The sequence below is a fragment of the Crocodylus porosus genome, unplaced genomic scaffold (genome assembly GCF_001723895.1).
Source record: "Crocodylus porosus isolate Cpor-Errol unplaced genomic scaffold, CroPor_comp1, whole genome shotgun sequence".
NCBI classification, from domain to species: Eukaryota; Metazoa; Chordata; order Crocodylia; family Crocodylidae; genus Crocodylus; species Crocodylus porosus.
Window position 1 is genome coordinate 558,106 of NW_017728915.1, and position 12,842 is coordinate 570,947.

Consider the following 12,842-nt stretch of genomic DNA (forward strand, 5'->3'; position numbering starts at 1 on the left):
TTGATGTCCTATATCTTGACTTTAAAAAAGCTTTCAATCTGGTATCCCACGATCACCTCTTGGCAAAACTGGCTAACTGCAGCCTCGACCTCACCATGATCCGCTGGCTGGGGAATTGGCTCCATGGTAGGGCCCAGAGGGTGGTGGCTGATGGAAGCCAATCATCTTGTGTGCGGTCACCAGTGGGGTGCCTTCAAGAGACATTTGGAAGCTTATATTGTGGGGATCCTATAATCCCTGCTGACTTCCTGCCCATGGGGCAGGGGGCTGGACTCTGATCCTCTGAGGTCCCTTCCAGCCCGAATGTCTATGAAATCTATGAATTAACTTTATCTCACCCATTACATGCAGCTGAGTTGTGGAATGGGCATATAGTACCTTATTTATTCCTCATAAGTGAAGCCCTTTGGCCCACTCATCACATGTTGCTCTTCTTTGAATCCACTCCAGTACATTTGTGCTTTTCTGGCACAATGATACCCTAAACAAGTCTAATATTGTATTGCATGTGTGTTCTTTTCTTCTGACTACAAATTGAAAAATAATGTTGTATCTTCACTGTCATTCAGACTGGATACAAAATTCCTGTTTGTGAAGTCCTCAACAAAATATGGAAGTAGGTAGACTTACCAACAGGAGCACAGTTGACATAAAAAGCAAAATTGTAGGACACACAGAAAAAAGGAGAAAATGAAGTGTCAGAGAAGATAATTTTCTTAACCAATAAGAGGAATTTCAGCTTGTGTATGCGAGGTAATAGACCAAATGTTCAGTCAGTTTTTCAGTGCTGACTAGCCCTTAGAGAAGGGGTTCCCAAACTGTGGTATGTGTACCCCTGGGGGTATGCAAGACATCTGTGGGGGATACACAGGAGAAATTGTGTAATGGTGGATTTAATTTTTGGTATAATAATAATTGGCATTTAAGCAGTTAAAACATAAAACATATGCTGGTAGAGTTACACCAACAGCTGGTAAATCTGGATAGTGGTATGCAATAAGAAAAAGTTTGGGAACCTCTGCCTTAGAGAATGTCTTTGGAAGTGGTTGAAATGTGATTTGTTGGAACAACTTGAGAAATCACAATAGAGGAATTGCTCCAATTAAAGACAGTAACTTCATTAGATACTTTTTCTTCTCTTCCACTGTCATTCTTTTTTATATCTGTTTCAAATCAGGACCTTCTTCTTGATGAAAAACGGCTTGCAATCCAAAGATTGTCCACCTCTATCCCAGCTATGCAGTTAATCCAATAAAATTTATCACCCTCAGAAATTCTTACCTCTTGCATAATTCCTGGACTATCACAGCTGCAACATCACTTTATCACTATCAGAACACTTTATTCATTCCATACCTGCAGTCTCTCAATTTTAATTCAGTTTTTGATAACCATAGAGTGTAGCAGGATACTGTGTAAGGCCACTATAATTAACTGCCCTTACTATATGTTAGAAAATGTTTAAAAACATAAAGGCATAATTCAATAATTATTGTTTATTTTACTAATAGACTGAAAAAGGTCCATACCCCATTATAGAGGCACTTTGAAAATACAGTGGAGCATCCACATGAATAAATATTGAGCCTGATCTTGCAATTAAGTTTTGAATTTGCTGGGGGTGCGTTTTCATGCCTTTCTTTGCTTTTACCTTTAACTCCCTTGCTAACAGGAGACTCAGAAAGATGCAGTGGTAGGCCACAGTATGTTTTGTACTGGGGGCTAAATTTTGCCTTTAGGCACATTCCAGGCATGCAGCACTAGGAAGCATTGTACCACAGATGCCCTTTTTTGATGAGGAGAAAAAAGTAATCTGCTACAGATTAAAGTGGTACTTTGTGCTGTATAATACTGTCACTGCTTTTAAATTGTTCCATGTTAAGGGTTATATTATATAGCGGTGATTCTCTGGCAGGATTGCAGGGCAGGGGCATTTGCTTTCTGCCTGCACGTATTCATGTCCACAATGCAGTGGCGATGCATAGAAGGTGCATGTGCACCCCCTGAGAGTGCCGGTCCACCACCTGACTGGCCACGCTTAATGCTTAGGTAATGGGCAGAGGGGGCGGGCAGGAGCACCGGTGTCCCCCTGCAAGCGCCGGCCGATCACTGCTCCCAGAAGTGGCCGCAGCCACTCCCAGAAGCGGCTGCAGTGATCACAGTGATAGGTCGGTCTGCAGGACGACCCCCTCCTCCCTCCCACCCCCGTTGGCAGGACTGGTCATGGGGGGCATGTGCCCCCCCAACTAAGGTGGCACCAGTCATCCATGCACAGTGGGGAGCATTGCAGCTGGAACTTGATGTCCTCATATTTGAAAACATTAATTGAATACATCTGTGCTCAGTACCTTACTGTCCTGTATTGTTCTGTGTGGCCACAATGGGCCCAGCTACAATCTAGCCCCTAATGTTGCATGATAATTTCTGAAGGCTGCTTAATTTAGGTCAGTTCCACTACATATGCAAACTTACTCCCTCATTGGTCAGTGCATGATGTTTCACTATAAGTTCCTGAATGCTATAAAAATCAATTCTCCAAAGCCAAGCCAAAAAGGTGGCTTGCAGGTTACTCCTGAGAAGCTGTTGACAACAATATTTTTAGGAGAGAGAACATGGGCTGTTTGCTGCTGTCAAGCTCAGTTACATGACAAGAAAACAGTCTGTCCTCTGACAGCCGTCCTCAAATTTGACATATAACACACTTAATCCTGAAATATCCCAAACAGGTAAATCCTCCCTCCCTTGTCATATGCATAATACCACAAACTCCAACAGAGTTGCGTGCTGAGTGAAAGTCAGCATGCTTTTGGGTGTTGTCCCACTTACTGGCATTGAGCTGTCTCATTGAAGCATGTGTGTCAAATGTACAGCCCACAGGCTGGATATGGGCCACAGAACCAAGTCATTAGATCCATGGGGTCCTGAAGCAACTAGGAATTTGGGGGCAGGCTGAGCAGGGACAGGACCTGCCATCCATGCTGATGCCATGTGACTGTAGCAATGAGCTACATCACCACAACATCATGTAGATGTGCCCACTGACAATTTCAACTTTCAAATTTAAAATCTCCTAAATTTCCCCACAGCTTGGAAATAAAAATGGTTCAGCCTATTTTGGATTTCTTGTGATTTGGGGGTTTTTTTAAGATGAGGAGGACATGTTTATCTCTTCTCAGTGGGAAATAGTAGAGACTTGAGTTTCACTAGAGACCCAAGGGTGCAAATATACGTACCTTTTGGTGGTCAAGTGAAGATCTCATTTGATTTGGCTGATTTGATTTGCACTGGTTTGTGAATTTGTGCTATACAAGGGAGGCTTTTAAATTAATGATCCAACAGTGTTCTTTTGGCATGGTGCTTGCTGCTTAACAAGTGGCAGAGGGCCACCTCTCCACCTGCATGCACATGGCAATCAATAGGAAGGAAGGAAGGGAAGAACTTGTGGGAAGGTGTCTTCTGGAGTGGATGACACCCAGCCTATGCAGAACTCACTACCTCCCAAGATTGCTTGCTAATCTGCATTCTGGGAGAAACAGCTGTCTTAGAGATAACTGCTAACCAGATCCAAACCTTTCCTAACCTCCTGGCCCTCCCATCCCTTTGAAAATTTCAATGCAAATTATATGTCCAAACTGTTAGCTCTACTGATACTAACTTTTCAAAACAATTACATACTGTTTCATTAAAATGCCTTGAATAGACACTCTTCATTGAGCAACCTATATATATCAGTCCCTCTGTAGAAAAACTTTACCAAACTACCACAGAGAACATTTCCAATAAACTGTTTGAAAGTGATAAGAGTAACACCACCAGCACCCATATGAAAAATTGGTTAAAAGAGGAGGTTGTGGATAGAGTAAGATGTTTATCTTTCGCAGAGAATGGAAAAGTAATGAACACTAACAGGATGTTATAAGGCACAAATGACTTTTAAATTCAATTTCTGCTGAGCCTGATTTCCAACTGTAAGGAGAATGGAATATTCTTGAACAACAGAGAAATGGGAAACCAACCAAATTGACAACATTTTAACCATTTTAGATGCATCTTAGATTTTTATGTCATATGACATTTCAAGCCACTGTAATCAAGCCTTGTCTTCTAGAAGGCAACAGGAAAGCTACAGGTTTTATTTTTTGAGTCCCAGCTATATTTTTTCCCTTTGGATATTTTCTTTAACAGTCCTTGTAGCATGTTACTATTGGACCCTAGACAGGAAAATCAAGCATTCAAACCAGCTTCTCTTCTCTGTCCATTCAGGGCCAAATCTTGGTCCTACTCAAATCAATGGAAATTTATTTTAATAGGGGCAGGATTTTTTTCTGTTAGTTCCAGAGTTATTGAGTTTTAAAAAAATGCATCTTAAGTAACTTTCACAACATATTTGTATTAGCATGCTGTGTTCTCCCTTTGTGATGTCCATATGCTCCAGTGTGGAGAGCAAGCCAAACTTTTCTGCAACCAATGCTTTTGTGGCTTTCAGAAAGCATAATAACTCACTACCCTCTTACGTGATTGGTAGTGGAAGGGTGTGATGTGCATACAGTATGTAGGTTTAGTTCTGTCATTAGTGGATTTCCAATTAGGATATGCCTATTGAACATGTCTTTGTTGGGAAGGTACAAAGGTAAACCTCCAAGATGGGAGAAGTTCCCAATGCCTGGGAGAGCACACATGTTGTTGCACATGTTTAAGGAGTGAGGCCTGCTTGGGAGAGCAAATGTTGGCCCTATCAACATTCTTCGAGTGTGCCCAGCAGTGCTGGGAAGTGGCCGGGGGCCAGGACAGAGGGGCAGCAGTGACATCCAGTTGCAATCACAGTGGCAGAAGCCACTTTTTTCTGCTGCCCCCCTTCCCCTCCCCCAGTCAGTGCCCAGGGCAGTTGCCCTGTTCACCATGCCCCAGTGGCCCCCAAGAGGTAGCTAAGGAATAGTCTTTTGTCCCATGAGGGCAGCACAGCAATTCTCTCTAGGTCATGCAAAGCGGGAGTAACTTCTTTACCTTTCTACTATCACTATGCAGCTGCATAAGGCTCAATGGGATCTAATTCTAAATAAGCTAAAAAGCCTAAAGCCCAGCTTGTTTTAAGTGCTAACCGTCTAGCATGTTTGTCTTTGAAGACAAGATGGAATGCTATTTGTGACAGTATATTTATAGCTCTGTGCCTTAGGATCTAAACAAGAGAAATTGATTTGGTGTGTAGTTGTTGGGCATCTTCAGCTTTCCTGGAAGCCCTGTCTTCTGTGTGGCATTTGTACGAGCAAGTGAAAAATTTACATTTTCCCTGTGCAGGATGATAGACTCAGGGGCTGCTGCTATGAAATTCTGCAGGAGGAGAATGCAAACATCTCATTGAACCATAACAAAGTTCTCCAACACCCCTCAAAAAACAAAAAGTGCTGCAAAAAGGGTGAAAATGACAGCCATGAAAACACTGTGTGCGGCATGTTGGTAGCACTTTTTGCTGAATTCTTGCTTTCTATAAATGTTAGAATCAGACTTCTCATTAGTGCATTAGCACTGTGTCCTGTAGTCCCTTTGGAATGGTACTGTAGTTCTGCACATGACATAAGGGCTCGGGGGATTTGTGCTGGTAAACTGGTCAGAGGTAAATAACCACCAAGAGAAACAAAAGCAGGCAAGGCAAGCTACAACCAGAAACCCAGCAGGAGAAACGAAGGCACCTTGTCCATCCTCACTTTGTCCATCCTAGGCAAGTAACCTGAAAGGCTTTGTACTTAAAGTGGTAGTAGACAGGAGGGGAGATAGGCAGTAGATTGATTCATAGCAAGTAAGGCTACTGATATGTCAAAATCTACTATGGTTTCAATCTCCCAGATTACTATACAGTCTTAAAGTGACAGTGGATGAAAGGAATGGGAAGAAGAGGGAGTGTTTTCAAGGGCAAGAAAGGGGCTTCTTCCACACAGCGTTCTGCACATGACAAGGGGCCTGAGCACAGTAGTATCTATTACTTGACCCTTAAACATCCTCTTTCTTCTTTTTTTCCCCAGGTGCAAGTGGGAAGTACACCTCAGGACCAAAGAATTGTAGGATACATTTCCTGCACTCACTTGCAAGCTCTGGCAGGTACTGTTTGGATTTGCTTTTCATGGTTCTGCTCTCATTGTTTTTTTCGTTCTACTCAAGAGTTTTAATACAGGAATGGTGCATTAGCAAAACTCCTCTTCTCCTCCTGCATTGGAAACGGAAGGCCATGTACATTGCAAAGTGATGGAAAGGGAAAACAAAATGCTTGCAAGGGCTAAACTTCTTAAATTCTTCTATCACTTCTTCGAGGTAACATATGAGACTGTGGCACACCAGTGCAAGTATGGTGAGATCTCAGGACCTGTTCCAATGCAATCCTAAGCACCTTATGTTGTCTCTTGGGCTCAGACATGATCATTGGTACTGAGATAACTCCTAACATTTCTCCTCTGAAGCATATATGTGATGGTGCTTGGGGAGCCAAAGTTGTCATGTGTTTGTATATTGTGCTGTAATTCTCACTGCCACAGAGAGAAGAAAAAATCACTTGTTGGGAACAGTATCATATTTAGATAGGAATTTTCTGTCAGTGTTTGAGATGGAAAAATGCAATTTCTGCAAAACATATTTTTCCTGTGGGAACATTTAAATAAAATGTTTAGGTTAAAAGTGGGGTGACCCAAAGAGAAATATTTTGTTTAAATATTTTGTTAAACTCCAGCTGAAACTCCAGTTAGTTAATTTTCAGTTTAGCATTAAAGCAACAACAAGATACCATAGGGCTTTATGTGCCATACAGGCCTAGTTTATCCATTATGCAGTCCCTGCACTGAAGAGCTACAGTGAATCATGGGAAACATCATCTAGCCTGGCAAGCAGGCCTTGAAAAATGAAGTGGGGCATAAAGTATATGAACTGCATCTTCCTTGAAGTGCTTTAGTAGCTCACAATTATTTTCTTTCATTTGCAAAATAATCAAATTAGAAGAAACCCCTAACCTTCCTTCCTCCATTTATCTCCTATAGAATAAGCAACATTATTTTAGCAAATACATTCTTAGTCAACTGGCATGATTATCAACATTTTAAAAGTATTTATGTACAGTAACATACTTTTTTTTTCAAAGTGCCGGGAGCTAGGGTGGGCGGGACAGACATTGCCAGGGCTGGGAGAGCAGGCAAGTGTCAATAGGCTCTATCTATCCAAACTGCAACATGCAATCATTAAACTATAATATACAATTAAATATTCATCTTTTAATGAAAGAAATATACATAAACCAATAATGGGCAGGTTGCTTAAAGGTCAATTATTTAAAATATTCTAAAATCCCTTTCTGGCCCTTTTCTGCTTACCCCCAGACATGTCTGCTCCTATATTTAATTACCTTATTTCCCCTTTTAATCTAGCAACTTTGCTCCCTGCTGGTCAGCAAAGCCCTCCCCAGTCCACAGTGTATAGTAAATGCACAGTGATCCAGAAGAATTTTGTCATTCGTGACTTTGGGACCAAGATTTAGCCAGTATGTTTAAAAAATGAATGGAAAGGAGCAGATGTAATTCTTTTACCATAAACATAAAAACATTTTTTTTTCTGGAGGAAGGAAGTAGGGCTGTGTGAAGCTTCACGTGCTGATTTGTTTCAGAGGAGATTTGGCCTGATTCGGTGGCCGAATCTCCAAATCGAATCAGGAGAGCAATCAATTCGAAGCTCTCCAAATCAATTCAGAAAAGATTTGGAGAGGTTCAGTGATTCAGGCAGTCCCTGCCCACTGCAGCAAGGAGCTGGAGCCAGACTCTGAGCTGGTAAGTAGAGGGCGAGGGAGGGGAGCATGGAGGAGGGGAACATGGGTGACCCCTGCCAGGCCCCATTCCCTGCCTGCTCCCCCATCCCCCCATGGCTGCCCTGCCCAGCCCCAGCTCCCAGTGCTTTAAAAAAAGCCCCCAGTCACTGGGTGCTGCTGGGTAGGGGGGAGATCCTTGCTGCTCCCCACTGCCCCATGCTGCATGGGGGCTCTGCACAAGCACCCTGACCCCCTCCCGCACTACCCCAGCTCCCTTCCTCCCACAGCTGCCCTGCCCACCCCAGCTCCGGCCCTTTAAGAGAAAAAAACCCACCAAAAACACCCCCTGGACTCACCAGCTGCTGCAGCTGATTCAGGGCTTTGAGGGGCTCATGGCAGAGCCCCCCCATATGGTGTGGGGCAGCAGGGATCATCCCTCACCAGGCAGGAACAGTGAGTCTGACGGGGGGGAAGGGGAGTTGATTTGTTTTTTCTTTCTTAAAGGGCCAGAGCTGGGGTGGGTGGGGCAGGCTCATGCAGAACCCCCCATGCAGCATGGGACAGTGGAGGGCAGCAGGGATTGACCCCCCCCCCCACGCAGCAGCACCCAGTGAGTCAGGGCTTTTTTTTTTTTCAGAGTGCCAGGAGCTGGGGTGGGCGGGGCATGTGGCAGAAAGCCACCTTGGTTTCTACCCAAAATCTCTGTGCTGTGTCCATTTGATTAGGATGGGCCCAGCAGCACTCTTACCCTATCTGTTTAGGTAACCTGAGCTGGCTACATTCCTGAGGGAAGGGGGAAACCTGCTCCCTCTGCCTATGTGACTGGTATCAGCTACCTGGGTGAGGGGCATCTACCTGGTGGGGTGGAGTATGCCCGGCAACTAGTAATGTATTTCAAATTGGTTGGCCAACAGCCAACCAGAGCTGGCCTCCACTGGACCAGGTGAATGAGGTCACAGGGGCTATATAAGTTAAGACTGCCTGGGAGGAGGGGGCAGCAGCCATGCAGGGGACTCAGAGGAGCTTTACCAGCTGAAACTGGCTCTCTCCCCCAAAACTCACGAGCTAGAAACGGCCTGCCTCCAGAGGGAAACCTGCCTTTGGAAGATTCTTGTGAGTAAGCTACTCAAGATATGATTAGAAACCTAGCTGGCAGTAACTCAGATGCATGACCAAAAGGCTACCTCAGCCAGACTGTTTGCTCTTTAGGATTTCTAGGATATTGCTCAATCTTGTACCCTATTTTCACCGTACCCCTGTAATCAATAAAATTCTCCTTTGTGACCAGTGTGGGAGGCTTATTTGGGGGGGGGGGTCTAAATTATGCCCAGGTCTGCGATCTGAGGGAGACTTTCCTTTTGGCCCCTGAACTTGGGGAAGTGCCCCAAGTGCCTGTACTGGGTCAAGCACCCATAGGACTTTAGGCCTGTGTTTCCCTGAGGACAGAGGGCTGAGAGTGAGTCCCTTTCGGGGTGGTGGCAGCTATGTTACCCCCAGGCTAGCGAGTGTACTCCAGGAAGGGGGTCAGCCAGATGTGAGGCACCCCTAGGGAGGCATTCGGAGCCTGGAAGGTGGGTGGGCACAGGGAGGTGGGTGGCTCAATGCAGGAGCGCCCCCTACTGGCCCACCACAGGGCAGACATTGCCAGGGCTGGGAGAGCAGGCAGGGGATGGACCTGTGTGATTCGAAGATTTGGCAGCAGCCGAATCTCCAAATCAGATTCGGCTGAATTGATTCAGGACAGCGATTCAAGCCCCTGAATCGAATCACGGTCCCCCATATTTGCAGAATACAAATCTGAAGCGAATACTAGCCACTTTGCCCAGGCCTAGAAAGAAGATTTGGCTGACCTGGATACAAAGGGATCCAAGAGTTTTTTTCCCCATACTGTTGTTTAATAACTTAGTTTTTCCTCTGTTTGGAATGTTTTCCTTACTTTTTCTCAAATGTTAGGAGTGGAAAATATATTTTTTGTTGGAAAAGATTTGGAAAATGCTTATGGGAACCAGTCAGAACACAGGAACTTGCATTTTGTTTTAACCAGCTTATTGAGAACTAACAACTATACGTTGATTAGTGCAAATCTTCATAGCCTGACTGCTGTCATCCAATTGGGGTGTATGCATGCTCAGTCTGAACAGTTAATGAGAACTGAAGGCTTGAAGGTGAAGAAATTAAAGTCAGAAGTCAGTTTTCACTTTCTACCATCCCTGCTCAATGACTGGCTGAGACTGTTCCATCTCAGTGACAGGGGAGCAAGTGGTTCTGGAATGACTACCACACTGGCATCTTGGAGTTTAAGCAGAGCTTCTATTCTTATGTTTCATTAGCTCATTTCATCACTGGAAGCTACTGATCCTGTGGACCTAGTTGGGCTGGCCCTGCTAATAAATCCTGCACTGCTGTTACAACGTTGAGGAATCTCTGTGATAAGGTGGATTGACAGCCATTGGAGAACCTGCTAATGCATATGGCTCATATTCATTTCCCAAGAACATGGCATTGGGCTTCCTACAGTCAGGACCATCATATTTGACTTCCCCTAGTCTGAGTTGCTTACTTTGTATATGTGACCACTGGTAGGAAAGATAACCCTGATGATAGTGATGTATACAAAAAGAAGGACCCAAGGAGATTTCTAGGGGTGGAAGAAGATGCCTGGTAGAAAACAGAGGTTGAGGCTCTGAGTAGCAGGTTGGAGGGAATTTAAGGTGACCTGAGTGAAGTCATTAGCCTATGGATGTCATAGGAGAGGTTAATAAAGGAGGAAGAAACTCTCTCCCTCTTACTTACCACTCCCTACAAGCCTAAATTTCTCCTCTGAAAAAGCGGAAGGTGGCAGAAGAAAACTTTTTCTTCTGACTTCCTCATTAATCTCTCTGGTCATATCCACTAGAATCCTTCCCCACAGGAAAGGGCATGTGCCTTCTATATGAAGTCTAGCCTGCTTCCTTTCACTAGTGTCCATGGGGGACTGTAAAGGTGGGGAGACACAAATGTGTACAAAATGATATATGCATTGTTGCCCTCAAGTGGTTTGAATTACAACTGCTACACCTGGCATATGATAAGAAACCTCAGAATTCAGTTGTCACAATGCTACTTACCAAAGGCATTTAGGGGTGTACAATAAAGGCAGGTGTAGAAGCCTTCAAGCTCTAGAAGCACATAACTCCTCCTGTTTTTGAGGTAACTTTCACCTTTTTAACTTCAAGAATATTTTCTTATAATTATTTCTTTGAAATCAGAAGATTGTTTGTTTTTTCTTAAACTGAAGTAATAGTACTTGGCTTTTGCTTCTAATATTATCCAGCACTAGTTGGCTACCTTTAGATGAAGGGTGATGTTTTGGTTTTCTTGGTGAGTTGTAGATGGGGTTAGCCAGCTCACATTCCTGTCTATATCCTCAAATTCTAATAAGCAGCCTCAATTTTTAATGAAAATCAATGTTGAAATCTGTGGCTAGGCAGGTGTCAGTCTATATTACATAGTTTGTGGTGGCTCCATTATGCATAAACAGATATTTGAAATGGTGGTCGACACAGACATTTTTCCGTACCAATGTATGCAGTGTGTGTTTTTTGGTTTGGGTTTTTTCCTGAAATAAGTACTGAATGTCACTAGATGCTGGCTGCAATTTATTCTATCTGTTGTATTTCTTATTTTCTATGTGTCTATGTCTTAATTGTAGGGCTCTTACAAACAATTCATTTGCTAACTGTTCCCATTAGCCTTTTGAAGTGTAAGTCTATACTGACTTGCAGTAGGGAGGGACGGGTATTTCTAAAAAAAACACACTGTCACGGGGCGGGGTGCAGGGGCGGCCCTGATCCCTCTAGCGCCCCCCTACCGTGCCAAGTAGGCGATCCAGCACCCTCTTATCTCGCCCGCCACGTCTTTGATGATATCTGGTTCTATATGGAAGGCTGCCTTTGATCCCCTAGTACACAGTGTTATGCTGGAACTATTCCCCGTTCCGTATGGGGTAACTTGGTGCACCCCAGCCTTAAGGGCTATGCGTGTCTCCAACCTCCCCTTTAGCATGCCCCAAGCCTCGCAGCTGTACCGGACGTTCTCGTGTCATATGCTCACCCCTACCTGAGGTCTCTTGATACGCGCACTCCCTCTCTCTGGGGTTTCTCCATACGCGTGCCCAATATACTTGCCCCTCCCGGGCTTCTGTCCACCCTCTCGCCTTTTCCGGGCCTCTAGTCGCGTGCTCGACTCTGTCGAGCTCCTATTGGTCAGGCCCCTATCCGCACATCCGCCCCTCTCCAGGCTTACTCTCGCGCACCTGCCCCTCTCCGGGACTTCTGCCGCGCGCTCACCCTTCTCCGGGACTTAGTGTCAGTAGGGTGCTAGTCGCTCACCTGGGAGCCTCTTATTTTAGCCTGCCTGCCGGGCTTGTTCTCACATGCCAGCCTCTCTCCCGGACTCTTACCGCACGCTCGCCCAGGCTTCCTGTTCCCATGTGCCTGCCCTCTCTAGGGCCTCAGCCATGCTTCTAGCGCTCCTCGCCCTCTCTGGGGCCTGTGCCGTGCTTCTTGCCCTCTCTGGGGCCTATGCCGTGCTGCCCGCGCTTCTCGCCCACACCCGGGGCTTCCCGTGGTTGGGGCTCAGGTGGCCTTAGCCTTACCTGGCCCCCAGACCCGCCTTCTCAGGCCTAGCTCGTGCGCTTCCTGTGCTTGGGGCTCAGGTGGCCCGTAGCCGTGCCTGGCCCCTGACCCTTCCTCTGGGTCATATACCCCACTGGGCAGAATACTGCCCCCTTATGGGGCCAAGGTCACAACACCCCACAACGTCGCGCCTCTCTCTGGCGCTCACCCGTAGTGCCAGCTCTGGCACCAATCACTGTGCCACCCTGGCACCGCTTGCTGTGCCCTTACTGGGCACCAGGAACCCCCGAATTATTGGGGAGCTCCCATGAGGCCTCCTCGCACCCCTACAGCCTCACCCGGTCCTCCGGTTTTCACACAAACAGCCCTACCGCAAAGCAAACTACTAGCCAACTGGCTCTAACTCAAAATAAGCCTACCGGCTATAACATAAGGGTCCAGGCCCAAAC

At 45.5% G+C, this 12,842-nt stretch overlaps 1 protein-coding gene across 1 annotated transcript in view; it reads left to right on the top strand.

The window, feature by feature from the left end:
* Positions 1–6,161, top strand: part of LOC109310322 (sphingomyelin phosphodiesterase 3-like) — a 250,464-nt gene extending 244,303 nt beyond the window's left edge. The window contains exon 4 of the mRNA XM_019535404.1: positions 6,018–6,161. Coding sequence (XP_019390949.1) covers positions 6,018–6,161 — 144 coding nt within the window. The remainder of the gene's footprint in view (positions 1–6,017) is intronic.
* Positions 6,162–12,842: the final 6,681 nt, after the last annotated feature.